The 25,350-nt window shown below is 40.6% G+C and overlaps 1 protein-coding gene across 6 annotated transcripts in view; it reads right to left on the bottom strand.

The window, feature by feature from the left end:
* Window positions 1-3,653: 3,653 nt before the first annotated feature.
* The window catches only part of frmpd1a (FERM and PDZ domain containing 1a), a 51,775-nt gene continuing 30,078 nt past the window's right edge, over window positions 3,654-25,350 (bottom strand). For 2 of the 6 annotated variants that reach the window (XM_089006089.1, XM_089006090.1), the window contains 9 exons: window positions 23,516-23,611; window positions 20,342-20,467; window positions 19,359-19,478; window positions 16,673-16,809; window positions 16,241-16,460; window positions 15,157-15,339; window positions 13,764-13,908; window positions 12,378-13,652; window positions 3,660-10,618 (listed from right to left, as the gene is read on the bottom strand). In XM_089006089.1, coding sequence (XP_088862215.1) covers window positions 7,287-10,618; window positions 12,378-13,652; window positions 13,764-13,908; window positions 15,157-15,339; window positions 16,241-16,460; window positions 16,673-16,809; window positions 19,359-19,478; window positions 20,342-20,467; window positions 23,516-23,611 — 5,634 coding nt within the window. In that variant the 3' untranslated portion in view covers window positions 3,660-7,286. Of the gene's footprint in view, window positions 10,619-12,377; window positions 13,653-13,763; window positions 13,909-15,156; window positions 15,340-15,436; window positions 16,810-19,358; window positions 19,479-20,341; window positions 20,468-23,515; window positions 23,612-25,350 lie in introns of those variants that run through there. The other 4 variants (XM_089006093.1, XM_089006091.1, XM_089006094.1 and 1 more) reach the window with 4 other exon arrangements.

Below are 25,350 nucleotides of genomic sequence, written 5' to 3'. Positions count from 1 at the left end.
TGACTCATTACTGGAAATAGACAAGAAGTTCAGCGAGGCAGGCCAATGGTATAAAAGGCACAGTCTCTCCACACCCAGTGGGCGTTTGTGTCAAATCAAGCGTACATTTTGTGTGTGCGTGAGTGTGTATGTGTGTGTGTGTGTGTGTGTGTGTGTGTGTGTGTGTGTGTGTGTGTGTGTGTGTGTGTGTGTGTGTGTGTGTGTGTGTGCGCGTGTGTTCACGTGCGTGAACGAGTTGACGTGTGGGAAAACCTGTAGTACGAGACTTCCACACAGGAAAGACAAACTAAATACAGTACGGTTGACAAAGTCACTCCACTTGGTTGCAATAACAGACTTCCATGGTCACACATATGCACACAGTGGAACATCTTTTTATGATTAAACAATATTGGATTGGCCTGGATCAGCTTCCTTCCCGTCAGTACCACGACTCGTCCCCAATTACTACACCTCATTGCAATCCAGCAGGCTTGTGTTTTGACCACATCATATCTGTAATGAAAGAGATTAAACACAAAATAATTATTATTAGTGAGAGCATACATCCGGTGCGTTTCTCTTCCGTTCACATTGTAGGTGACATTTATAGTAAATATGATAAAAAAAGATTTCAGCAAAGTTTGTTGAAGTCAAATACAAAATGTGTAGCTCTGCGTGTTTCAAGGTTCTCTGTTGAATGAGATGTTACTCATGTTTGTCTTGGTAATTCTTCATGATTGAAGTCAATCAAACCAGTGTTGCAGACAGCTGAAATGAGCAAACAGAGAGCAGTCAAGTGAAAAGTCCTCGTTGAAACGAGGAAATGCATCTGGAGGCATAACAGCTGTAAAGCGACAGTGTAGGGTCAACAGGTTTCTCATTTTATTCGCTCACTTGCCATCCTTTTGTGTGAGCAAGCTATTTACTGTGCTGTGAATGATTTATGCAAACAAATAGATGATCTCGGGCCATACTGTAAAGGGGAAAAAAGGTACACAATCACTGCTGAATAATGGCAACGCTCAATAACAGAGATTGGTAAACCTTTTCAGGTTGTCTGCAGTTAGCTGTACAAAAGGCTGTCCCATTATGACCCCTACAGCCTATTGTGCAAGACAAGAGCTTGGTGAGCATCTTGGCTGATTTGTGAGGACTCTGACTCTGGTGACAAATAAAAATAAATACATTCATAAAATATCGCCACAAGTGTACAGTGAGACCTCAACTTATGAACACCTTATCTTACGAACTTTTCGTCTTACGAAAGTCAAATTTATGAAAATTAAACCTTATAATAAGCACTATTTTCATAATACACACCCACCACGGCTGGTGGAGTAATCTTCGGCGGAAGAACACCAAAGCACACGACCTTTGGATCTGGCGGAGTGATCTTCGGCGGAAGCACACGACCGAACAGCGCTCCAGCCGGCGCTACTTTCCATACCCCCTCTCTTTGAATGCACACGTCGATCGCCTACTTGGAGCTTTTTGATGATAATTTTACTATGATGGAACCGAAAAAAAAAAAAAAAAAAAAAACACCACAGGCTCGTGTTCAGCCCAAGAAGACACAAAATAAAATCACCATCGCTGAGAAGAAGGAGATAATTGAAAAACATGAACGAGGTGTGCGTTTGTGTGATTTAGTGGCCGAGTACGGCTATGATAAGTCAACCATTGCTACCATTCTCCGGAACAGAGAAGCCATCAAAGGTGCGTCTGTTGCAAAAGGTGTTTCCGTGCTCTCAAAGCGACAGTCTCGGGCAATCGAAGAAGTTGAAAAACTTTTGTTAATTTGAATTAATGAAAAGCAGCTATCCGGCGACAGCGTGAGTAAAGCTATTTTAAGCAAGAAAGCACGGCTAATTCACGCCGATGTCGCCATGCGCCAACCTGGAAGTTCGGCGCTTATTGAGGATTTTAAAGCCAGTAACGGATGGTTCGAGAACATCTGAGGGCGAGGAGATGGCTGCAGCATGAAGTGAGTTCATAAAGGCAATGTTGGCAAAGTGGAATGATGTGCAGGCTTTTACCGAACAGTTCCATCCAGAAAAGACTGTGGCTATGACAATAATCAACATTGGATTGGATATGCCTTTATTAGTCTCACAGTGGAGAAATTTACATTTCACAGCAGCAAAGTGATGAAAGGAATGAAAGTAGAAAAACAAAATACATGAGCTGCTGGAAAGGCAGCCACTCTCGCGGCGCCGTCTTGAAGTCAAAATAACAAAAAAAACTAAATAACAAATAATATGACAGCATAGAGACAATATGACAAAACAAAGACACAGAGAGATATTCATTCTTCAGGACTTGCTGTACCCTCTTTGTGATGACATGAAGCAGTTCTAGATGAAAGAGGAGAGGATCAAAGCGTCTTTCCACCAGTGGATCAGGGACATCATGGTGGAATGTGCACGTCGACTACTAAATGTTGAAAGCAAACACGCAGCTGTAGCATCCATTGACGAAAAGAGATTATCTCACATCCCCTGTTCCACATAAATCTGCTTCAATTCCAAGCTGCAACAGTTCCACATACGCATCGGCGCTCTGCGCTGACGCTCCTTTCTTCTTATCGCGGGTTCCTCAAGCCATGCATCCACCCAGCCGCTGACTGCCAACAGCACTGACCTTCCACTGAACAATGCGGGGCTGTGAAGATGCTGCCCATTACAGGCGCAAAAAAGCACAATGGCCCCTTCGGTGTCCAGCGATGGTGTTGCGTCACACGCGTGTATGATTTTGAAGTGCGCCTTTCAACCCTTTCATGTCTTTCAATTCCTTGATCTCCTTGATGTGCGTATCACCCAGACGCATAGCACACGCTTGCAAATTGTATAAAAAGAGCTGTCGCGGGACAGAGAGATTGGGCGAACCACGGGGCAGAATAATCTCAGACTCATCTCGGACTCACGACTTGCTCGACTCCACGCTACGATCAAGCTCTGCGCGTCACCTGCCTGGGAGATCTGACAACGAACCTACTTACAAATAAAGAGAACCATCAAACTCTTTAATGGCAGTCGAATGGCTCCGACATTCCTCCCATTCAAAAACAGTACTGGCATATTCATGCTGCCGAAAAGGCGTAACCGCTCAGCACAGTCTCCTCCTTGATTAATGTCGTGGTCAAAAATGCTGAAAAACAATCTGTATCCGTTCCACACGATGCACAACAACACAAAGTGACAAAAGAAAACACAAAACAAGACAAAAACAACCAAAAAAAGCAAGGCTCATGAGAGCACTTGCTGAGGCTGCCTACTCGGCATTACATGGATAACATGTAATGCCTGACCACCATGTCCTAATAACATGATGAACCATAATGTGATGCCTCAGCTTCGTAAGACCTTACAAGTCAGAAAGCAAGAGGTGTCAATTAAGCATAATCAGCAAAAATGATGAGGAGTCTCCAAAGAAAAAAGAAGAGAAGCCACACCAGAGGTTAAGTTACCAACAGTCGTTATGGAAGGTGACTCTCCTTCCATAAGCCATCAACGACCATCAAAAAGGTCAATAAAACTTTATTTTACAGCACAGTTTATTTCTTTAATTACAGTCCTCATGTAATTTGCCTCTCTTTCCAAACAGCATTTCCCTTACAATACAATAGCACATTTATTATACATAGAATAAGGTATGTTGTGTGTAGTTTTAAGGCTTATTTAGTTGAAAAGTATATTTTATGGAAACCCGGGAACGGTTTATTCCCATTTTAATGGTTTCCTATGGGATTTTTTTTTTTTTTTTTGAGGTACACACTTTTCGCCTTACACATTCTGTCTGGTAACCAATTAAGTTCGTAAGTTGAGGTCTCACTGTATCTGTTGGAGAGATGCTCGTCTGCTTCCAGAATACTGTTGAGGTGCCCCTTAGTAAGCCATTGATCCTCCCCCCACTCCCAATGTTGTTGATAATGGACAGTTCAGGGCAACGGATTGCATTGAGTACTTTTAGATAAAATGAGATTAACCTCTATTCGTCTCACTTTGGAGAAATTCACAATTCACAGCAGCAACGTTATGAAAGGAAGAGGAAAAAGAATAAGTAGAAAAGAACGTTTTTGTGTTCTGAACCCATGTGATCCTTTTCACATTTATGTCGGGGACAAAAGGCACAGACATTCATTTCCGGGATTTCTCCAGATTCCCTGAAAATTTTAATGACAATATGAATCTTTGATGATGACATTTCTAAATTCATCACAATGTCCTTCAACGATTTGGATTGGATGTACCTTTATTCATCTCAGAGTGGAGACATTTACATTTCACAGCAACAAAGTTATGAAAGGAAGAGGAAAGGAAAGAAAGAAGTAGAAAATACAGGAGCTGCTGGAAAGGCAACTACTCTTGCGGCGCCATCTTGAAGTAAAAAAAACTAAATAACAAATAACATCCCAATACAATGACTATTTTCTCATGCAGTTGTTTACAACTTGCTCCATATTCTCTAGTGAATGATAATTTAGGGAATCTCCTAGATGCAATTACACACACCTTATCCCAGTCAGCCTGTTCATCGATATTGGATGGTGGAAACAGGTGTTTGATGATCATTCCAAAACTTTTTTGACACATGTGCCGGCTGTTTGGCAACATATAAATAACAATAGTTAATCAGCTTGAACATTAAGCATCTTGTTTTTGTAATGTATTAAATTAAATATAGGTTGAATTTGATTTTCAAATGTTTGCATTCTGGTTTTATTTATGCCTAACAACATCAATTTCATTGTAATTGTGATTCACTTTCCTGCTCAGTTGTTCATTCTGACATCTGGTGGTGGTGGTCTGGCATTAGATTGATAAGTGAAAGATTTGGGCCATCATATGCAGCTGCATTAGTTGTATAAGTTACTGTATGTTGCTGATAACAAATGTGACGGACACGACAATTGAAAAGTGCTGTGATACAATATTTTCTATTGTCCTTGTGATCAGTATTATCATACCACAGAGCTCAAGTGGTCAGTGGTGGCCAGTCTCCGGTGATAACCCTTGTGAGAGCATATTCTCATTGCCACAATTTACTCAATCACTGTTTCTCCTCGGCTCACCCAATGAGCTCATACAATATAAAAAGTAACTACTATTGTTGCTAGTTCAAAATGTAAACATAAATGCCTAGGCAGTCATGAAAGTTAGGGAATGGTGTGATATTGTCACAGTGAATGATTGCAACCACTGTGATAGGTGGAAAAGAAAGGTGCTCTGCCTTCTTATGATGAAGATACATAATAATAAGTCATGTCTCCAATAAAAATGGCATGTGTTCCTTTTGGAGTAAAAATATTTATTTCTGTCTCTTATTCAGAATATATAAAATATACATGTTCTTGAAACTATAACTAACATGGCATCATTCAAAATAAATACAAATTAAAATTCTTTCCTCTCAGTGATCTAAACTTACATAAAACATTTTTGACTACACACCATCATCATAATTCATTAACTTAGATAACTACAAGCTACATGACAAATGAAGCTTTTTTACAATGCAGGGTATGCACAAATGTATCAGGATGTGCCGCAAATATTTAGTACATGTATTTGAAATTGTATTCGTATTGTTGACTATTGACTTGGTAGCACATAAATCAATAAATAAAGCAACTGTACTGCATTTTAAACTGTGTGGTGGCTTTTGAATCATCATCACAATCACCCGACATGCACACATACAAAACACATCTGAATGTAATTTTAATAGTGTATGAGAGCAATACAAACAACACGTCATCATTCAGCCTTTCAGATACAATCTCTGATACAACACATAATATGGCTTTGAATGCATGCTTCTGGAGCACATATGATGTGAGTGATAAAAATACACTCTGATATGAAAGTAACAGTTCCAGTCAGACTATTATATTCGAGAGAAGTTCAAGAAATTCAGTGATCGGGTATAACAGCCATACAGTAATATTGGATTGAATTTGCCTTTTACATTTCACAGCAGCAAAGTTATATAAAATTGAAGACTAATGTTCCCCGGCCTTCTGCGGTCAAATATTCTTTCGTCAGGGTCCACACGCACGTGAAATCAACTTTGTGACAAATAAATAAGCTAAAAAAAGTACACAAGCGTGACTGGTGTTCTCGAAACCCCCTGAAAGCTTTGTCTATTAAATGCATGGAAAGTACACAGCTGAAACCCACTGTTTTCTACTCTGTTCGGACTAACAAATGCAATTGTCAGCTGACTAGGTTTCTTAAGAGTTTTTACATTCTAGGAAATTAATTTTTCAAAAGTGCATTTGCATAGAGTTCATGTCAATAGAAAAATCAGCAAATAGTCGTCGTCCTTTCACTCCCTCCCCTCATGGCCCCTCCAAACTGATGTCCATTCAAATACACAGTTGGTTCACAAACAAGACCATGCGATCAAGAGCATTGTGTTCAACTGGAGAAAGCTAAACTGAGAATTATTGAACTAAGGACATCAGTCTTTGCAAAGTAATACAGAACAAAATAATATTTAAAGACATGTACTCACTGACCTGAACTGCAGGTTAATCATTAATGCAAACATTCTGCAAAATGGTTGATAAAATTGCAAACACAGCTATAGGCTCGATTCCTGTGATTTCAGAGAATCCACAGTTTTTATTATGTAAACAATAACTTCTAAGGAATTTCTCACTAAAACCCTCCATGGAAAAACACTGTATACACATTGCAGTACACAATGCTTCATCAATATTATGGTCTGAACATGAGGAATGGAAAACCCAAAAACATTCCAATAATGTGTAATTTTTACATTTTGTGAAACAGCATTTGTTTAATGACAGCATTGGTTTAATGACATTGTCTAATTTTAATTATTTTGGATCTCAGGGCTAGAAAAGTAAAAGGCTACCATTGCCGCAAACCAAGACTTTTGAGAGTAAAGCCATGAGTGTCAAACTCATTTTTGTTACGGATTCATGATTTAGACTTCCCTCGGCGGACCATTAGGAGTACGAATAAATCGAGGCACATGATTTGCCTTTGTGGACCACATAAAAGGATGTGGCGTGACCGGGTCTGAACCGTGGGCCTTGAGTTTGACACATGCACTTTACATCCCTTGCTTACTCTATAAAACACTGTAGTAACGTTCACCAGATTAATTATTTGATAGAAATAATACAGCATACATTCAAGTACAAATCTACACTAAAATGTAAGCAGATTTGTTCAGGCAGGTTGCAGGGTCTGTGCATTACAAACAGTCAGTCAACACATGCACATTTCCATACCAACCATAAGATGCCAGCTGATGAAGTGGCTGTTACCCTCTCAAAGTGTGGTGAGAGTACGGACGATTTGAGTCAGGCAAAAGACAGATGCAGAGAGGGCAGTGCACTGTTTAGCTAGCAGCTTGGTGCTTAGGTCATGGCAGCTATGCGATCGGCCAGCTCGTTCAGCTGCCAGACAGAAGTCCCTGAATGAGCATGCCACATCTTGCAGACCGGCAACTGCTTCTGCATTCTTCCGCTGACACCTGTCACAACTCGAAAACCATATGCACGTGCCCGCCAACTCCACTAGAGTCCGGAAACTATCAGCCAGACAGTTGAGCATTTCCTCTGGACTCTGGTCAATGGCCACCACTTTTTGGCAGCATGCCGTCAATCGCCTTGCCTCAGTTTGGAGTACTTGATTGTTCTCTGTAAAATGGGAAGCACACATTTCTCTTGGGTGGCAACCTCCCTGACCAACGACAGAACAGTCAGCACTACTTTTTTTCAGGACAGAAAGGAGCTGGTCAACATCTGTACGTAAAACTTGAAACCCAGCGGGCGGTTCTAGGTAACGTTGCTTTCGAAGGTGATTAATGGTGTCTTTTTGTGTTTGAGTGTGGCTAGATGCTAGATGCCGATACTCTGCATCGGATAGTGGTGTCAGGAAGGGCCTGAGCTCGGGCGTTGGGGAGGAAGGTTGAATGGTTGGATTACGGCAAGAGTGTGTGGATAAAGATGTTTGAAAGGATGATATTTGGGGATCGTTTATATATGGAAGAGGTAATCTCGAATTTTGTGTATCACCACTACCCTGGCATGAGAACTCATAGACGGTCAAGTCCTCTTCAAAGCTGCTCTCTCTGTTGAAGCAGTTGGTGTAGACTGCTGGACAACCACAAGCATCCATATTTAATCCCTCGACGACTGTTTCACATTTAGATGTTAGCACAGAAGTGCACCCAAGCTCAGTTTTCAAGTTTTGAGTAGTTTCTAACTCTGATGATGCTTGGAGTGGATTTTCCCCGAAGGTTAACACATTACAGCCTGAAGAAAGTAGGTCAGACAAGTCCATTGTCTGTTCTGCTGAGCTACATAAACTGATCAAGGGTCTGTCAGAACTGGTCCATTGTGCGATTTGTGAAAGATTCTGTAAATGTAGACCCGACCCATTTAGATTGTGTGTTGTCACCACAATCGGAGGAGGGCTGTGTGTTGATCGAGTACTTTTTTTATAACCTGGAATGCTTTCAATAGGGGTGTTATAGTTCATCTTTGCCTCTGGAGGTATGATTATAGGACCAGGCGTGTCCATTGTAAGGCCTGTAGAATTTATTTGGAGGCTACTGAAGATGGAAACTGGAGGGTCTGTTATTGGGACCAGAGTCTTGTTGTCAGCTTCAGGGAGAGGTTTATGTTGTGGTACAGGTTCAACATGGTCAGGTAAGGATGTATTTTCATAGTCTAATAACATTTTTGTTCGTGTTTCCTTTGCTTCTGATACTAAATTAGAGTTAGAGGTTGAGGTTGTTTCCAAAAAAAAATCACACTCCACCTCAGGTCCGGTAACAGTCGTATCAGAATCATCTGACTCCACAGCATCTGTCTCTGTACCTATTGTAGCTGTGATTTCTATGACATGGTCATTGTTTATTACATTGTCCAAGCTATGAATGCTGTCCCTGAGAAGACGTTGGGCATCATTCTCACCCCCAATTCGGTTCAGGGTCTCTTGGGAACGTGATAAATAAAGAGGCAACTTTTGAATCTTTCCTCGGAGTGTGGAGGCAGACAAAGGGCCCATGATGATAGGGGAACAGGACTGGAAGATGAAATTAGTTGGCAGGAGAGGGTCTTTTGCCAGCTTATTGGTCATGGCAGTATTCACTTGAAGTGAGTTTGCATCGGCGCTTGGAGAGGAGTACTCCTCTCTTTCTGAATGTATTGTTTCAGTCATACACAGAGCATTTCCATTTTCCATTTTCCCCCTTGAAATAAATGTAGGGGATGTAGGGACACTTTTTGCAAGTCCAATCTTTGTTGTGATGGAGTTTACAGTGTGTAATCGTTCAGAATGATGATTACTTTTTGTATGGGTTACAGGAGTTGAATCTTTGAGACATTTAATCTCCGATTGATCCCTTCCTGTCGATGAATTGGCACCCGTGTTCCAAGTCAAAGCTGTTGACCTGTCATGTCCATCAACATATTTTTCAACATTAGTATTTGTTGAGTCATCATCATCATCATCATCATCATCATCATCATCATCATCATCATCATCAAAAACATCACAATTAGCAGTTGCAGCTGATGTAATGTTGTCAGTTGTTTCATCTTCATTTTTTGTAATTTCTGAATGTAATTGTGAGTTGTTGATTTGGTTTGGTTCCTCTTCAGAGTTGGATGAGGATATTTTGGTCGAAGTTCCTTTACATTCTATATACGAGCTTTGGGATTTGTGACAAATAGGCAATGGGGCCAGAGGAGATGATGGCGGAGGTGGTGGGGGGCAAAATGATACCAGTGTTGAGTCACCTTCAGGGCCGATCTGGTGGACACTCTTGGTATTCAATTCTATCAGCCATGAAGTCAATGTGAGACCTTTCTCCTCACATTTGTTGCTGTTAATTGGTCCTTTTGAATTGTCGTGGTCCTCAGTAGCCTTCACCGAGAATGTATCTGAAAGGAATGTCCCATTGCCTTTCACACTATGCTCCTGATCTACCTCTTTTTTCCTCACTTCCACCCTGTCTTGGCCTCTTCCTATCGCTGGTCTTTCATCTCTATCCTCTCCCCCAGGACTCTCCGTGACATGTAGGTCTACACGACACCGCATAACAGCAATGGAAGGAGCTGCTATCCTCATGTGATCTGTGAGAGATTTTAATTCCATTGCATCAGGTTCCATCTCCATGTCGCATTTCCTATTCCTGGTTGCCAAAGTGTGTGGAGTTTGCTCATCGGTTCCACCATTGGAGGGAATGGGTTTTGACTCAAGCTGATCTGGTTCCCCTTGACAGTAAGTTAAAGAGAAGGCAGTAGGGCTTGGGTCCTCAGTTTGTCCTGAAGGTTCAGGCTCACAACTCAGTGTACGGGCATCACTACCCTTGGCCACAATATTATCACTAAGCATAGAGTGGTCCTTCATCGATGGTTGTTTTGGTTCTGGATATGACACAGTTGAGGTATAATCTGTTTCCATGAAGGAACGACGCTTACGGGAACTTTTTTTCATACCATCGAATGCTTTTTTGCCACATTCCTCCTTGTCCCGTTTTTGTCGTTGGTCTTCTGATTGTCCATCTTTATTTGCATCCCCCACGGAGAATCTGAATTCACTGAGATTGAATGAGCTGACAACATCTCCCTTCATCTCAGTGTAATTATCTGTACGGAAAAAAAGACAACAGAAAACATTAGTTAAGAGGACTATTTCATGCCACTTTAACAGTCAACAAGAAGTCCAAGATGGCACCCGAGTAGGCAGCCGTCAGCAAGTGCTGTCATGAGCCTTGCTTTTTTTGTTCTTATCTTGTTTTTGTTTTTTCTTTTGTCACTTCGTGTTGTTGTGTGTCGTGCGGAAAGGATATGGTTGTATTATTATTATTGGATATGGTTGCATTCATCGAGGAGACTGTGCTGAGCGGTTGCACCTTTACAGCAGCAAGAATATGACAGCACTGTTTTTGAATGGGAGGAATGTCGGTGCCATTTGACTGTCATCGCTGGACAGCTCTGGGGCCATTGTGCTATTTTGCGCCTTTTGTTGTTGTTGCTTTCTTTTTCGTCTTGGAAGTTGAACTGTAAACTTTCTGAAGAAAAAAAAACACAGTCTTCACAGCATGTATGCTACACCCATCATTGCCAGTGTGTGTGCGTGTGCGTGTGCGTGTGTGTGTGTGTGTGTGTGTGCGTGTGTGTGTGTGTGCGTGTGTGTGTGTGTGTGCATATGTGTGTGCGCGTGTGCGTATGTGTGTCGGCATGCTTTTGGAGATATACATCTGTGTATGTTAGTGAGAAAGCGTTCCATTTTGTGTGTTGTAATTTCAAATTTTAATTGCACAACAGTGAGTTGCACTTTTCTTTATAAAATGTGCTACATAAGAGAGGAATGACCTACACAAGCATGGTATAGTAGTCCAATCCAATTTAAACCACACATCTTTGACTGCAACTTTGCATTTACTCTTTATGCTAATATTAACAAGAATATGAATTGGAATAGCTAGCACAGTCATAAATGGTTCTGGGACTTATGTCGTATGGACTTATGTTGTATGGGTTTAAATTACACTTCCGGTATATTCACCCCATGATTGCATGAAGTTTCTCTAGCATTGTCCCACCTTTCAGCAGCGATTATACATTCAAGGCATATGTGCATTCCTATATAAGAAAAACACTATAGGATGAGCAGCCCAGCGGCCCAGTGATTAATTAGTGTAACCTTACAGAGGAGCGGTACCAGGTTCAATTCCAGCTCCATCTTCCCTGTGTGGAGTTTGCCTACATGTGTTTTCTCTGGGTACTCCGGTTTCCTCTGACATTCCAAAAACGTGCATGGCCCTCCAAACACTCCAAATTGTACCCAAGTGTGAGTGCTAGCGTGAATGGTTATTGGTCTTTGTGTACCCTGCAATTGGCTGGAAACTTTTTAGGATGTCCCCCGCATACAAGACAGCTGGGATAGGCTCCACCACACCTCGCGACTCTAGTCTGATAACCGGATTGATCGGAAAAAGGATGGATGGAAATGGATGGATGGCCAGAATTGAAAGTGATGAAATACATTAAAATGTTTTTTGTTGCAAATAATTAGACTGCTGAACCCAGAGAATCACACACTAACTAGATTTACATTTTTGATAAGGGAATAGAATTTTTAATCAAGATTAAGTTTCACTTGAAATGTTGTAAAAATATTCATATTTATCGTGAAAGGGGCCTTAATGTCTATCGTGCATAACAGACCAAATGTGGTTTACATGCCTTCTGATGCCTTGTAAAACCCTGTAAAACTGAAAATATGAATCTGTAGATGTAATTTCCATTTAATTGACTACCTAAGTAAGTGATTCTGGACACACAAACACATTCGGAAGTCACTCATGATTATATGATTAGATGACTACAGAAAAAGTATCACCTTTAAGCTTCATACCAGAAACCGTGTCATCGGGTGAGGTGAAGCCCTCGCTGGCATCAAAGAACTCCTCATCAGAGCTGCTGTCTCCAAAGCCAGGTGGTGGCTGTATGATAGGAGCTGACTCCAGTTCATGAGTTTTATGGCTCTCTACCTCCGTCTTTTTGCTGTCTCCCCTTTGTCTTTCATTCGCAGGGTGGGAAAGGCTGCGAGCACTGTCGGGGGTGATGTTGGAGCAGAGTTTGTAGTAGCAGCTGGCGTCTCTCTGATCAAAGTTGAAAACAAAGTCTGAGTGGGAGGAGGCAGAGGACAGAGACGGGGATTGTGGGTGTCCCCTTATACTGCTTTTCCTGTTTTTTTGTGGAACTTCACATATTCTCCTATCATCATTCTTGTCATTCAGCATATTTCTCCTTGTCTTGGAGTCCTTTTCTTCATCTTCGTCATAATCGCTGGCCTCTGGTGGGCTCGGGAGGAGCTCCACAAGAGGAGAGAGCTCAACGAAACATATGTCATCTTCAGTGTAACATCTGGCGGACGGATTGTTAAGGTCAATGTCAAGAGCGGCGGGAGAAGCTTCAAAGTAGTGGGGATCAACAATGTCAGCAGACCTTCTGTTGCCAGCTTCATCGCTATTGTAAGATGTGAGGTGAAGAAGAGGATGGGAATGAGCAGGTGGAGGAACAAGTAAATTGGCCTCTGGGTTGTTGTGAGCATAGGGGTGAATGTCAAGGGTTGAATGGATTTGAGGACAATTTTGTGCTGAAACAACTGGATGCATTGAGGAAGAGGAGCATGACATCAAGTCATTGTCCTCCAGGAGGTCAAGAGAATCACTGGAAGGGCTGGTGACAATTCGAGAGTCAGTATAACATGAATCTGAAAGTGAAAGCTGGTCCTCAGCTACTTCATTTCCCAACTTAGTTTCATGCGTCTCATTTTCAAGTTTCATACAATCCTTGTCAGGTTGGCCAATACTTAGGGCTGCTTTGTCCGGAAGCAGTTCATCCTGATTCTCACACACAAGTCGATGATTTTGTTTTTCTGTGTTAGCAGCACTCTCTTCTTTTTGCCTCTTGTCAGATGATTTGTTATTCCTACATTCACTGTCATACTTGTTTTTCCTGGCGTGGCCTGGTCGTCTTTTCCTTGCCTGTGGGTCTGAAGAGGAGCCAACACGTTGGCGTCGTTTGGCATTGAAAGACGGATGGTTGACATGCAACTCCATGTCGAAGTCTGATGAGTGGTCACTGTCGCTACCACAACGTGAAACATAACCTGTTGACCCAAATGCAAAACTGCGCTCAACATCTACATGCATCCAAACCTCTGGTTTTATTGCTTCTAAGTGTACACTCTTGTATTTGTGTACCAGAGCTGCCAACGTACCTTCTTCAGCAGACACTCTGTGCTTTTTTGGGATGTCCATCCAGTGAAATATGTTGATATTTGGGTCAACAAATACTCGACAGTATCCTGCAATTAGGCATGACATATCCTTCGCTGCAACTGTCTCCAGAAGTAGTGTTATGGGCTGAGGATGAGGGAAAGCAGAAATAATGGGACAAGTACACAGTTTAAAATATAAGAACACATACTAAAATGTCAGAAAAAAAATTAATGATCAATCACAATGAAAAAGATTGTCGACATAAATCATTGGATTGGATTTGCTCACAGTGGAGAAATTTACATTTCACAGCAGCAAAGTGATGAAAGGAATGAAAGTAGAAAAACAAAATACATGAGCTGCTGGAAAGGCAGCCACTCTCGCGGCGCCGTCTTGAAGTCAAAAGAACAAAAAAAACCTAAACAAATAGTGCAATGCAATCACTTTGCTCCATGTTGGCGCCAGATAGCATGACATGAATGATGTAACAAATGAATAGAAGAAATATAATATGGAAAACACATTTTTTTCCTATATTTTGAAATTGAAAAATGCGATCAAAATAAAAATGTTGATAAACATTAAAACCAATATAATCTGTCTTGAGTAGAAAGAGCTCAACACATATTGCAGTGGAGCTGCTAAACCATGACTAACTAGTGTGCACAAAATCGGAAAAAAACATGAAACTTTAAGGGTTTGCACTTTATGGCCGAAGCTTTCATTTCAGAAGCAAAGGCGTTCTGAAGTTCACCTCTGGGGTGACGGATGTCCGGCATATGAAATTTCTACGATTTGAACCATAAGCTCCCTCTTCCACTTTGTGTGTTTTCCAGGTGTTCCTGGCCAGAATGTTTTACTACCATGTTTGATTGACTCTTTGTTGTCACATTGGTTTTGTATTTGTCATATAATCACCCCCCCCAAAAAAAATCATCTGTCCAACAACAGGATGTCCTCAGTTAACTGCAGTTCTGATATTCCGATGTGATGAAAGGCATCAGAAGGCATGCTCTGTCAGCCTTTAACTGACATGTTTTACCATTTCATTGTTTTGTGTTTATGGCCTCTTTTATCTGTTTTCTAGAGCTATTTACTGTAGTTATGACTTGGGTCTCGTCACCAGTGAAGGAACGGTACTCAGTTTTTAACCGAGGCGGACCATCTGTACTTTGTTAAGCTATCGGCTGGTCAAAATGGCTGCTGTGAAATAGGTTCTTTCAACAACAAAGATTTGACATTTTTGCACAGTACTGTACATCGATTGATTCATTGTACAGTGATTGATACTGTACACTAAAAGCTGAGTGTTCCAAAACTAGATAAATGTATGCATACAGATATTTATACAGAGTGCACACAATGCGTGTGAGTTAATCCTCCGGGTCTTACCATAACATCCTGCAGGTATACTTTAACCAAGCTGACCTTGTCGGACTCAGGAATGAGCTCGATGCATGTGATGCCGTTAAATTCTGTGAGGGTGGACAGGATACTGAGTTTGTGGTTAATCACTTGACTCACTCCATAACGGGCGCCCACCAACAGTGTCACTGTGGACTCTCTGTCCTGGAGCTGAAGAGAGAAGGAGGGAGCTTGTGATATTTTGAAGTGCACAGACCCCTGTCGTACACCACTCATTAGGATCAAGGCCAGGGTAAACTGGAGGCCATCCTCAAATGTGACTTAGTGTAAAGTATACCCCAGTAGTCCCCAACCTCTGGGTTGCGGACCGGCACCGGGTTGTAAAAAAATTGATTTCTTTCTTTTTAATTATTTTGGAATCCGTAATATGTTTTATTTTGAAAAAAAAAAACTAGAATCTCTGTTTCATCCTTCTCCAGAATGTCACTCTTGATCCTGTCTAGTGCGCTTCTCGGCCATGTGATAGCTTACCATTAAAATGAAACCCAGGAGGTCAAAAATGCTGGATGTTTTTTTTCTGGAAACGGCGCAGCAGGGAGAGGTGCCAATGATTTTTAAGAAAAAGAAGGCTACATTTAATAGACAGTATAAGGAGATCAACTTAAAATATTTTCATTCATCTCAACGCATGATTCCCACACACCAAGCCCACTCGGTAATGGTGAGTCGTATTTTACATGTGCTTTGTATTAGCGGTATATCTTATTTTGAAGGCATGTTACTATAGTGACCACAGGGTGTTGTGGCCAGATAGGACGTTCCTTGTGTCTTGATTCGTGTTTATTGTTACGTTTAGAAAATACCACAGCATTCAAACGAGCCTTATATTATTTTATTGTATTTATACGCCACACCTTTAATGCTAGTCTGATATTCAATGGGACCGTGGGGCAAAAAAAAGAGGTTGGTGACCACTGGTATACCCTACACCCCTGGCCAGCCAGGGAACCATGTCACTAGAATAATAATTGCCAAGCTTGAGGCTACTGTGCTGCAAAGAAGACCAATATTAATATATACATGAGCAACATAAAAAGCGTAGACTTCTTACCATCATAGTTGCGCAAAAAGATTTCCCACCATAAGACTTGAGCTCACTCAGCTCTTCCAGATAATTTATGCGGGCTTGGTTGACTGTCGGGCCCCTCTGTTTGGAATCATATTGGGATTGGCTCTTCTTCAGCTGGAAGCTAATGGCCTTCATCAAATCTTTTTCTCGCATGTTTCTCAGCAACGTGGATGAAACAAAGTTGTCGATACCCCACGTCTTACTGAAGCAAACACATCAACACAATTTGACCAGTCAAGTGAATTGAGGGTCCAGAAATAGTCCTAGAGATATTTTAATATAAAAATGTAACATCCCCTGGTGTAAGTTTATAATGTTATGAATACTTTGCATGCATTGCAATGTTGTCCTGATAAGATCAATACGGAGTTTTGTTGTCCCGATAAGATCAATACGGAGTCCGTGTATCATTACGTGACCATCTTCAGGCTCGTCTTTGGGGACAGTCCACAGCTTGCCAGCCTCTCCTGGATGTGCAGTGCGGCAAGTCGCAGTGCGGTGTTACACTTCATTTCCACAGCAAAACGCTCTTGCAGGACATCATTCACTCCCTTTTGCCAACAGAAACACACAAGTCAGCGTCATATTTTCTGATGTATTCGCATTTGCTTTTATCCTAAATGGGCCGGGCTATTGCCAGCCTCTTCTGTCTATTTGAAGAAAGCGAGCAAAAATTATGCTCTAGCTTGTACAGTACAAATACACCCTGGTCACAAATGATATTTTGAAATTTGTTTTGGTACCTACAAGTGTAATAAAATATCCCCATATCACATTACACTGGTAAAAAAAAACAGGGTAATCTGGTTTGGAGAAAATGTAGCTCTTACATTTCTTCTTAAGTACAGTTGGCTGACGTGATAGGCAATAAACGATTTTTTCTGCTTAAAGTACTTCTATGTCATATCATGTTCATTTGTTTGTTTTTTATCGAACCTCTACATGGTGACATAATAATAATAATAATAATAATAATAATAATAATAATAATAAGAAGAAGAAGAAGAAGAAGAAGAAGAAGAAGAAGAAGAAGAAGAAGAAGAAGAAGATGTTAGAACTAGTTCATATACACATCCTAAAAACATTCAATGTTATTTCATTTCTACTTATTTTTATCAGTTAGTCTATATATGTATGTAGTTTAATTATTTGTATGTTAGTTTAGTATACATGTACGTAGCTCAGTTAAAACCTTAAGCTATCTTTTTTCAGTCTCATATAATATTCATCATTGTATTTCGTAGCTGATAGGTCTTTTTCAAAATGACATCACTCCTGTGGTCTATATCTGCTAGAGAAAACTTCCATCTCTCTCTCTCTCTCTCTCTCTCTCTCTCTCTCTCTCTCTCTCTCTCTCTCTCTCTCTCTCTCTCTCTCTCTCTCTCTCTCTCTCTCTCTCTCTCTCTCTTTCTTCCTTCCTCCTGCCCCGAAGAGCATCTCTAGCTGCCTGAGAAATAAAAAAAAAATTTTTTTGGATATCACCTTGCTTCCTGGTGATTGAATACAACACCAACACAAGTGAAGAACTGAACCAGGAGAAGAACATTATTTTTCATCTAACAAAGAAGAATACACATAAGCGAGGTGCCCGGTAGTCGAGTGGTTAGCACGCCGGCTTCACTGTGCAGAGGTTGCCAGTTCCCGTCCCGCTCCGGCCTCCCTGTATGGAGTTTGCATGTTCTCCCAGGGCCTGCGTGGGTTTTCTTCGGGTCCTCTGGTTTCCTCCCACATTCCAAAAACATGCATGGCAGGCTGATTGAACACTCCAAATTGTCCTTAGGTGTGAGTGTGAGAGTGACTGTTGTATGTCATTGTGTCTGTGCCTCGATTGGCTGGCAACCAATTCAGGGTGTCCCTTGTCTAGTGCCCAAAGACGGCTGGGATAGGCTCCAACACCCCCCGCGACTCTAATGAGCAATAAGCGGTACGGAAAATGGATGGATGGATGGATGAATGTATGGATGGATGGATGACTGGATGGATGGATGGATGGATGGATGGATGGATGGATGGATGGATTTATAAGCGCCTTTCAAAACTGTCAAGGTCACTTTACAGTGACATCACATCTGAAGGTCCTCATTCTCACATTTGTCCTCACAAGTGCTTTCAATTTACCAATTGTCATAAATAGCTCCAATATACTGCATATGTTGTATTGTATATATTGTGTGGAGCCATGTATATTCCACAATATAAGTCATATTTATTTTTTCATAGTTTGGGCAGGGTTGCGACAGACTGTAGCGACTTATGTGTGAAATTATTAAGAAATAATATCATTCAACTTATTTTCACCTCTGTTGATAAGTCAATAATATAAGTGACATGGAAGAGGAAGCACCCCATCTTCTACTTCCGGAGTAGTTCTGTAGTTGTTTCAAAGTGACTCAGAGGTTTCCATTGGATTTTGTGATTTGGAGAGACATTGATGGTTTGGTAAACTTGTAAGCATGTTCTTTGTGCGCTAGTTATCGGAATAACTCTTTATGTGTGACATAAACATACAAATCATGTTATCAGTTTGTTGTTTAGGAGCCATGTAACTTTATTATGTTGTAGACTTGTTCACTCTATTTTTATTTTAAAAATAAAAAAAAAATACCTTCAAAGCTAGCATAATGTGCTTGATGTATGATTTTATCTAATACCGTATAAACATCCATCCATCCATCCATTTTCCTGATCACCTAATCCTCATTATGGTCGCGCAGGGTGCAGGAGCCTATCCCAGCTGTCTTCGGGCACTCGGCGGGGGACACCCTGAATTGGTTTCCAGCCAATCGCAGGGCACACAGAGACAAACAACAGTTTGGTCGCACACTCACACCGAGGGACAATTTCAAGTGTTCTATCAGCCTGTCATGCATGTTTTTGGAATGTGGGAGGAAGCTGGAGGACCCGGAGAAAAACCATGCGGGCCCGGGGAAAACATGCAAACTCCACACAGAGAGGCCGGCTGTATAAACATACGTATTTGGCAAAGTACAATTTGATAGAAAAGAATAACAAGCACATTTAGGAACTGTATATCAAAAAATGTCAATTTTGGCATTCACTCAAGATGTTAGCCATTGAGATTCCTGGTTCCACCGTATACCTGCAGGTAAAGGTACTCAAAGGCAGTGTGATCATCTTGTAGCAGAGTCTCAGGTAGTTTTGGAATGAAGCAAACACGGAAGAGACATCTGAAGTCACGGGACTCCTTCTTCTGGACCACCTGAACTCAAGCCAAAAGGTGAATGTATTATATGTATTTTCTCGAAGGCTTTGTTACATTTGTAAGATTAGTAAAAAAAAAAAAGTACATGCATTCTTCCCCAAAATTCTCACAAATATCAAAATACCATTGTTTCCCTGCAAAATGTATTTTCTTTTGAAATATCCTTTGCAAGCTTGCCCAAACTAAATATTTGTGTTACAGAACAAATTGTTGCCAACAGAACAAGTTTTCGTGTCATTGTCAGTTTGACAGTGCACCCCTCTGGGGGGAAGTTTTAATAATAAATTCATGAACGGTTGACTGAAAGTCACCTAAACGGTACATCGATTGAAAGAGACATTCATGTTTCACTTTTACTATTTCCACTCTAAGGTGTTGACCAACCATCTCATTGCCACACAGAAAGTAACAAAAAAACACTGCAGTGCAGAAGTAGAAATGTGGACATGGGGCAATCTCCTTTGCGGAAATTTAACATACAACACTGTAGAAATTGTTACTTCTTTCCACTAATACCCATTCACAATTGATTTGACAATCCGAATTGACCTGGGAAATGTCGGAAAATACTTCTGACATTTTAGGGCAGCTGGGGTTTGAGACTAAACCCACTTAAATAAAATTGGAATCACGCAGAGGGAAATCATTTGCAACTTGTTAAAATCAATGAGAATTGTTTTTGTCCCAAGTGACAACATTATTTCAACATGTAACAAGTTTAATATATTCCAATCTGTATGTACTATACAAAGTACCAAAGTAACAAGGGAAAAACGAATTCAAAGCGCAAGGTTCCTTGTACGTAGCCTAATTTCAATCCATTCAATTGAGGAAGCGGGTGAAAAGTGTCGTCGGAATACCTGTTGGATTTTCTCCTCATCATGGAGCAGAAGTAGTTTAGTGACACTGTATAGCTGCTCGAGCACCAGGGAGAAATGTTCAATATTTCTCAGAGAAAGTTTTTCCTTCAGCGTCATCACAATGTCCTGGTGCAAAGAAAATAGTCATAGTCATGAAAAAAGACAATATAAACAAAGCTCAACGTTGGCGCAACACGAATGTCAAAATATTTAGTGAGAATTTAGATCAGTATTGTCAATACAATTATGGTACCTTCAGTCGACTCATTTAGGTTAGGCCAGGGGTCTCCAAAGTCGGTCCTCGAGGGCCGCTGTCCTGCCTGTTTTCTAGCTCTCTGAGGAGCAACACATCTGATTCAAATGATCAGCTCATCAGCCAGCTCTGAAGCAGCATTAAAATGGTCCTGATGATTTGAATCAGGTGCGTTGCTCCTGGGATAGCTGGAAAACAGGCATGACAGCGGCCCTCGAGGACCGACTTTGGAAACCCCTGGGTTAGGCCCAAGTAATTGAGGGCTCCAAGGTTTCATTATCTTCCCAGAGTACAATGTGTTGTGATGTGAGCCAACAATTTTATAATCTGCATTGTGACGTCGCCCGGAACGGTACCCAAAGAAGATACACCCTGAAGCTGCTGCGATTGCCGAACTAAAAAAAAAAGAATGACCAACTGGTTTAGCGTTTATATCGTGTATCACACATTCACAACAATGGACATCATAAAGACAGTCACATGGCCTTGTTGTTTATTCAGTCGGATCTTGTTTCCTTATCAGCGCTCCCACGCAAAAAGAATATTCAATTTTAGAGAACATCAAAGCCTTCTTTTGCAATGTGCTATTTACACATGAAATGCATAATGTAATTTCAGGGATAAAAGACACTCCTTTTTGTTGTCTGCTTTGAATCATGCAGATTTAAATGTGACACTGTTAATTTATGGATTTTTACTAACAGGCTAGATACTGCCGATACATTTACTGAGAGTCTTGTCACATTTGACCAATGAAATTCACTGGAATGCAAACCTCTGGATCAATAAAAATGTCTAAGGTTGCTCTCCTGCGATATATTCATGAGAGTTGTATTCCGATTTGAAGGAAATCGAACGACCAAAAGGAATGATGACTGATTCTGATTTTCCATTTGTGTGCCACTATATTCGGTCAGAACATGCATTTTACAGCCATGTGATACAAGATGATCAATATAATCATGACATGACTTTTGTGATAGTAGTTGTGATTAGTTTCACATTTATGAAAGCAACATCTTGATTAAAAAAAACTCCAAGCAGTTAAAATAATAGGTTCTGGTCAGAAGCTGCCATTTTCAAGTGCGTAAATAATGACATTTATCTCAAGACAGATCATGTGCACGTGTCCATTCTATACTCGTCATGCGCTCTGCAATTGATCCGTCATGATCATCATATCATCCACAGTCAGAGTTTCATGGAAGAAAATGTGCAGATTATACTGAATCTCTTGATTCTTTACAATTCCAAATGTTGCTTATCACCTAGTTTTGTTGTACTATGAATCTATTAGGAAATACCAGGATTTGATTTAATCATGATGGTGAATTCTTAGGTTGTTTGTAACCTGATTTCCTTAAAACAGGGTGAGGGAACTCCGTCTTTTGGAGAGACATATCCTGCCTTTGTTACTGATCCTTTCAGGCCTCCACAGAGCTTTCTATTGAGCTGATCATTTGAATCGGGTGTGTTTCAGCTGCGAGCAATGGAAAACAGGTAGGGAGTTCACTACCCTTGCCTTAAGTAATATTCCTTAACAGTTTGTATTCAGATTAATGATAAATTATGCTTTAAATGTGCATGTGATTTGTACATACAGTGAAGTTTCATTATATCGATATCGGTTGTATCGATAGTACAGCTTATTACGATACTATTTTTTTTTCCTGGCAAATTACTAGTATTTTAAGATATAATTAGTTCCGGTTAGTACGATACCTGGTTATTACAATATTTCGGTTACTACGATGCCCTTTTCATCTCCCGCCAGCCAATTTGGTCTGCTTATCTCGATACAAAAGCAGCTTAAAGCTGAATCGATATCTGCTTCAGGATTTCAATACCACCATTAGCGAAATCTGTAAACGGCGTATTGTTTGATGTTCGGCTAACACCGTTGGTCACGTGACCAGGTTTCGTGCCGTGCGCAAACATGACGGGTAGCGATAAGGTAAAAGTCATTGTTATCGGGAAAGCAAACAAACCAAGGTGCTTCAGTGGCGTGAAGAGTTTGCCAGTCACCTACAAAGAATAACAATAAGTAATGTAAACGTTGCAGTTTTTGTTTTCCATACATGTATTTCATTGTGTTGTATTCAGATATCTTGCAATGATCACTGTTTTTCATATGTACATGCTGGCGTTCGTGGTTTCTCTCGTGTGTATGGAACAATGTTGAGTGCTCCTCAGAGTCACGTAATGCAAGAGTGCGTTATGAAAATAATAAATGATTTTTTTATTTAATGCATAAGTTTATTTTTCACTTCACTACAGTACAAAAGCATGCAAGATATGCAATCCATGAACTCAAGGAGAAAATTATACGCCATATCAAAGATCCCCCATTTATTGCCCACTTTTAATGCAGTTCAGCGCAGGAACGGATATAGCGATAGTCCGGTTATATCGATATTTTTTTAGACTCCCCAGAATATCGATATAACGAGACTTTACTGTAAATAGGCCACTGTGTACTAATAGTTGTGTGTATCGATGTAATGAAATGGAATATTATGGATAATATTATCCCAAAAACACAAAATGCAGCTATTGTATAGTTCTATGGCACTCAAAACTGTCAGATGGTCGCTGAGCCAAATCCACTAAAGATTTGAGACCAGTGTTGCATTGCAGAGATGGCTGTGTTTATTGCAATTCATTTCCTCTTTCCTACTTCTTAAGAAACTCAAATGTTTCTCTCTCTCTCTCTCTCTCTCTCTCTCTCTCTCTCTCTCTCTCTCTCTCTCTCTCTCTCTCTCTCTCTCTCTCTCTCTCTCCCCTCCCCCGCATCCTGCCTAAAAATTAGAGTGTTGTTTTCTCTACTGGAGTAAAATTATGTGGTGACGTGACAAAATCCAAACTTTTATTGAAACGAGAGGCAGTTTTTCTGTTGGTATTAATATGAATGTTTTCCGTACCTTGACCGTTGTGCTCGGTTCAAATTTAAAGGCCTTGGTCTGCCCATTTTCCAGATACACCTTCAAGACATTAGGCAGGAATAGAAGCGAGTTGCCCTACAATCCATACAAAAGCAGATGTCAAGGAGACATACTGTATTACATTATACCCTCCCTATTACTAAAACAATGACTGAATTTGTGTAGGACCCGAAAAAACATATTTACAAAGTGTTTTTCCATAAAGAAAACATACTCGTGTGTGTGTGTGTGTGTGTGTGTGTGTGAGTGTGTGTGTGTGTGTGTGTGTGTGCGTGCGTGTGTGTGTGCGTGAGTTTGCGTGTGTGTGTGTGTGTGTTCGTGTGTGTGTGTTTTGTTTGTGTGTGTGTGTGTGTGTGTGTGTGTGTGTGTGTGTGTGTGTGTGTGTGTGTGTGTGTGTGTGCATATGTGTGTGTGTTCACCATATATTTATGATACAACATGAGTTGGACAGGTTATAAAGTAGATTATTGCTGGGAAAGAGTTTCAACAGATTTGTCTTAGTTAGCAGATTCATAACCCGGCAGAACACAGACGTGTCAACTTTTTATATCCACTCTGTCACCTTTAAGAAAGTACTGACTGCTGGTTTTAACTTTGCGAAAGCATTTTACTTTGCCCCCATAGTGGCCTATAATAGTGACTTCCTGTCCACCTCATCAGAATCAGAATCATCTTTATTACATCAGTATGTAGAACACACAAGGAATTTGTTTCCGGTAGAACACGCTAAATCAGACATGGACAAACTACGGCCCGCGGGTCACATACGGCCCGTTAGGCTTTTTAATCCGGCCCGCCGAACTTGCCCAAATTATAGTTAAAACAGTGTCTGAAACTCATGACAAAAAGTTACCGGACAACAGGGCAGATAACTGAAGAGTTGCCTGCCCCATTTTTCACAACTTGAAGCACAATGAGACAACAAATCACATTAAAAAACATTGTCAAAAAGTATAAAGTTTTTTTTTTAAATCAAGAATGTACCTACTACAAATGCTACCTTGCTTAATTTACGGTAAATGTGCATGGCTGTAGGTTTTGCTGCAGTAGTCGACTGTGACAATGCAACGTTTGCATTGCTTCCTACGAGCCACTAAGCCACTTTCATAAGTCTCACGTACACTTTACAGTCACGGTTTAATGTAAATTTACGTTTTTTAGCGTCATATATGTTGTTAGCTTCTTTTGAATCTTTCTTCTGGGCTGAGGTTCTGTGCATCTATTTTGGAAAATGACATGCAATTGCACGACTTTATAACGCTTGCGAAAGTCCGGAAGAAAGAAGCAGGCTTGTGATTGGCTGCCGTGCCGAGTATGCAAATTTCAACTGCAGGTAGCCTATGTATGTGTGCTCGGCGACGGTACACGTGTATTGTTTGCGCGTGAAGGCGAGTGCGTCAGTGGAGAGTTTGTTGAGCGCGCGGTCAGGACAAACCATCTATGATTTGGCAGAATTTAACACAAGTCGGTATTATTGAGCTGGAATATTTCATTGTGTAATAATATGTTTTGAATGTTGAAAGTCATTCCATTTTTCAATAAATGTTGATTTCTTTAACTTTGCCCCTTCAATGAAAACTTATTAAAAACAGACACAATCTTGATAAATCACAGTGCATATGTTATTTTAATCTATTTCCATTTCCTCCTCCAAGTATCTGCGAAATAGTATGTAAACTCCATATTCCTTGAGACAAATTTATTAACTAATCAGGGATATTTTTCACATTTGAAAGACAATAATTTTTTATTTTTTTTTCCCACTGACATCAGAAAAACGTTTTATAGCATCTAAAATACCCAAATCAGGCAGG

Source organism: Hippocampus bargibanti, linkage group LG10, assembly GCF_051943395.1.
Source record: "Hippocampus bargibanti isolate YZ-2025 linkage group LG10, ASM5194339v1, whole genome shotgun sequence".
Classification (NCBI taxonomy): domain Eukaryota; kingdom Metazoa; phylum Chordata; class Actinopteri; order Syngnathiformes; family Syngnathidae; genus Hippocampus; species Hippocampus bargibanti.
The sequence above is the reverse complement of the archived record's forward strand: the minus strand, read 5'-3'. Positions and strand labels throughout refer to the sequence as shown.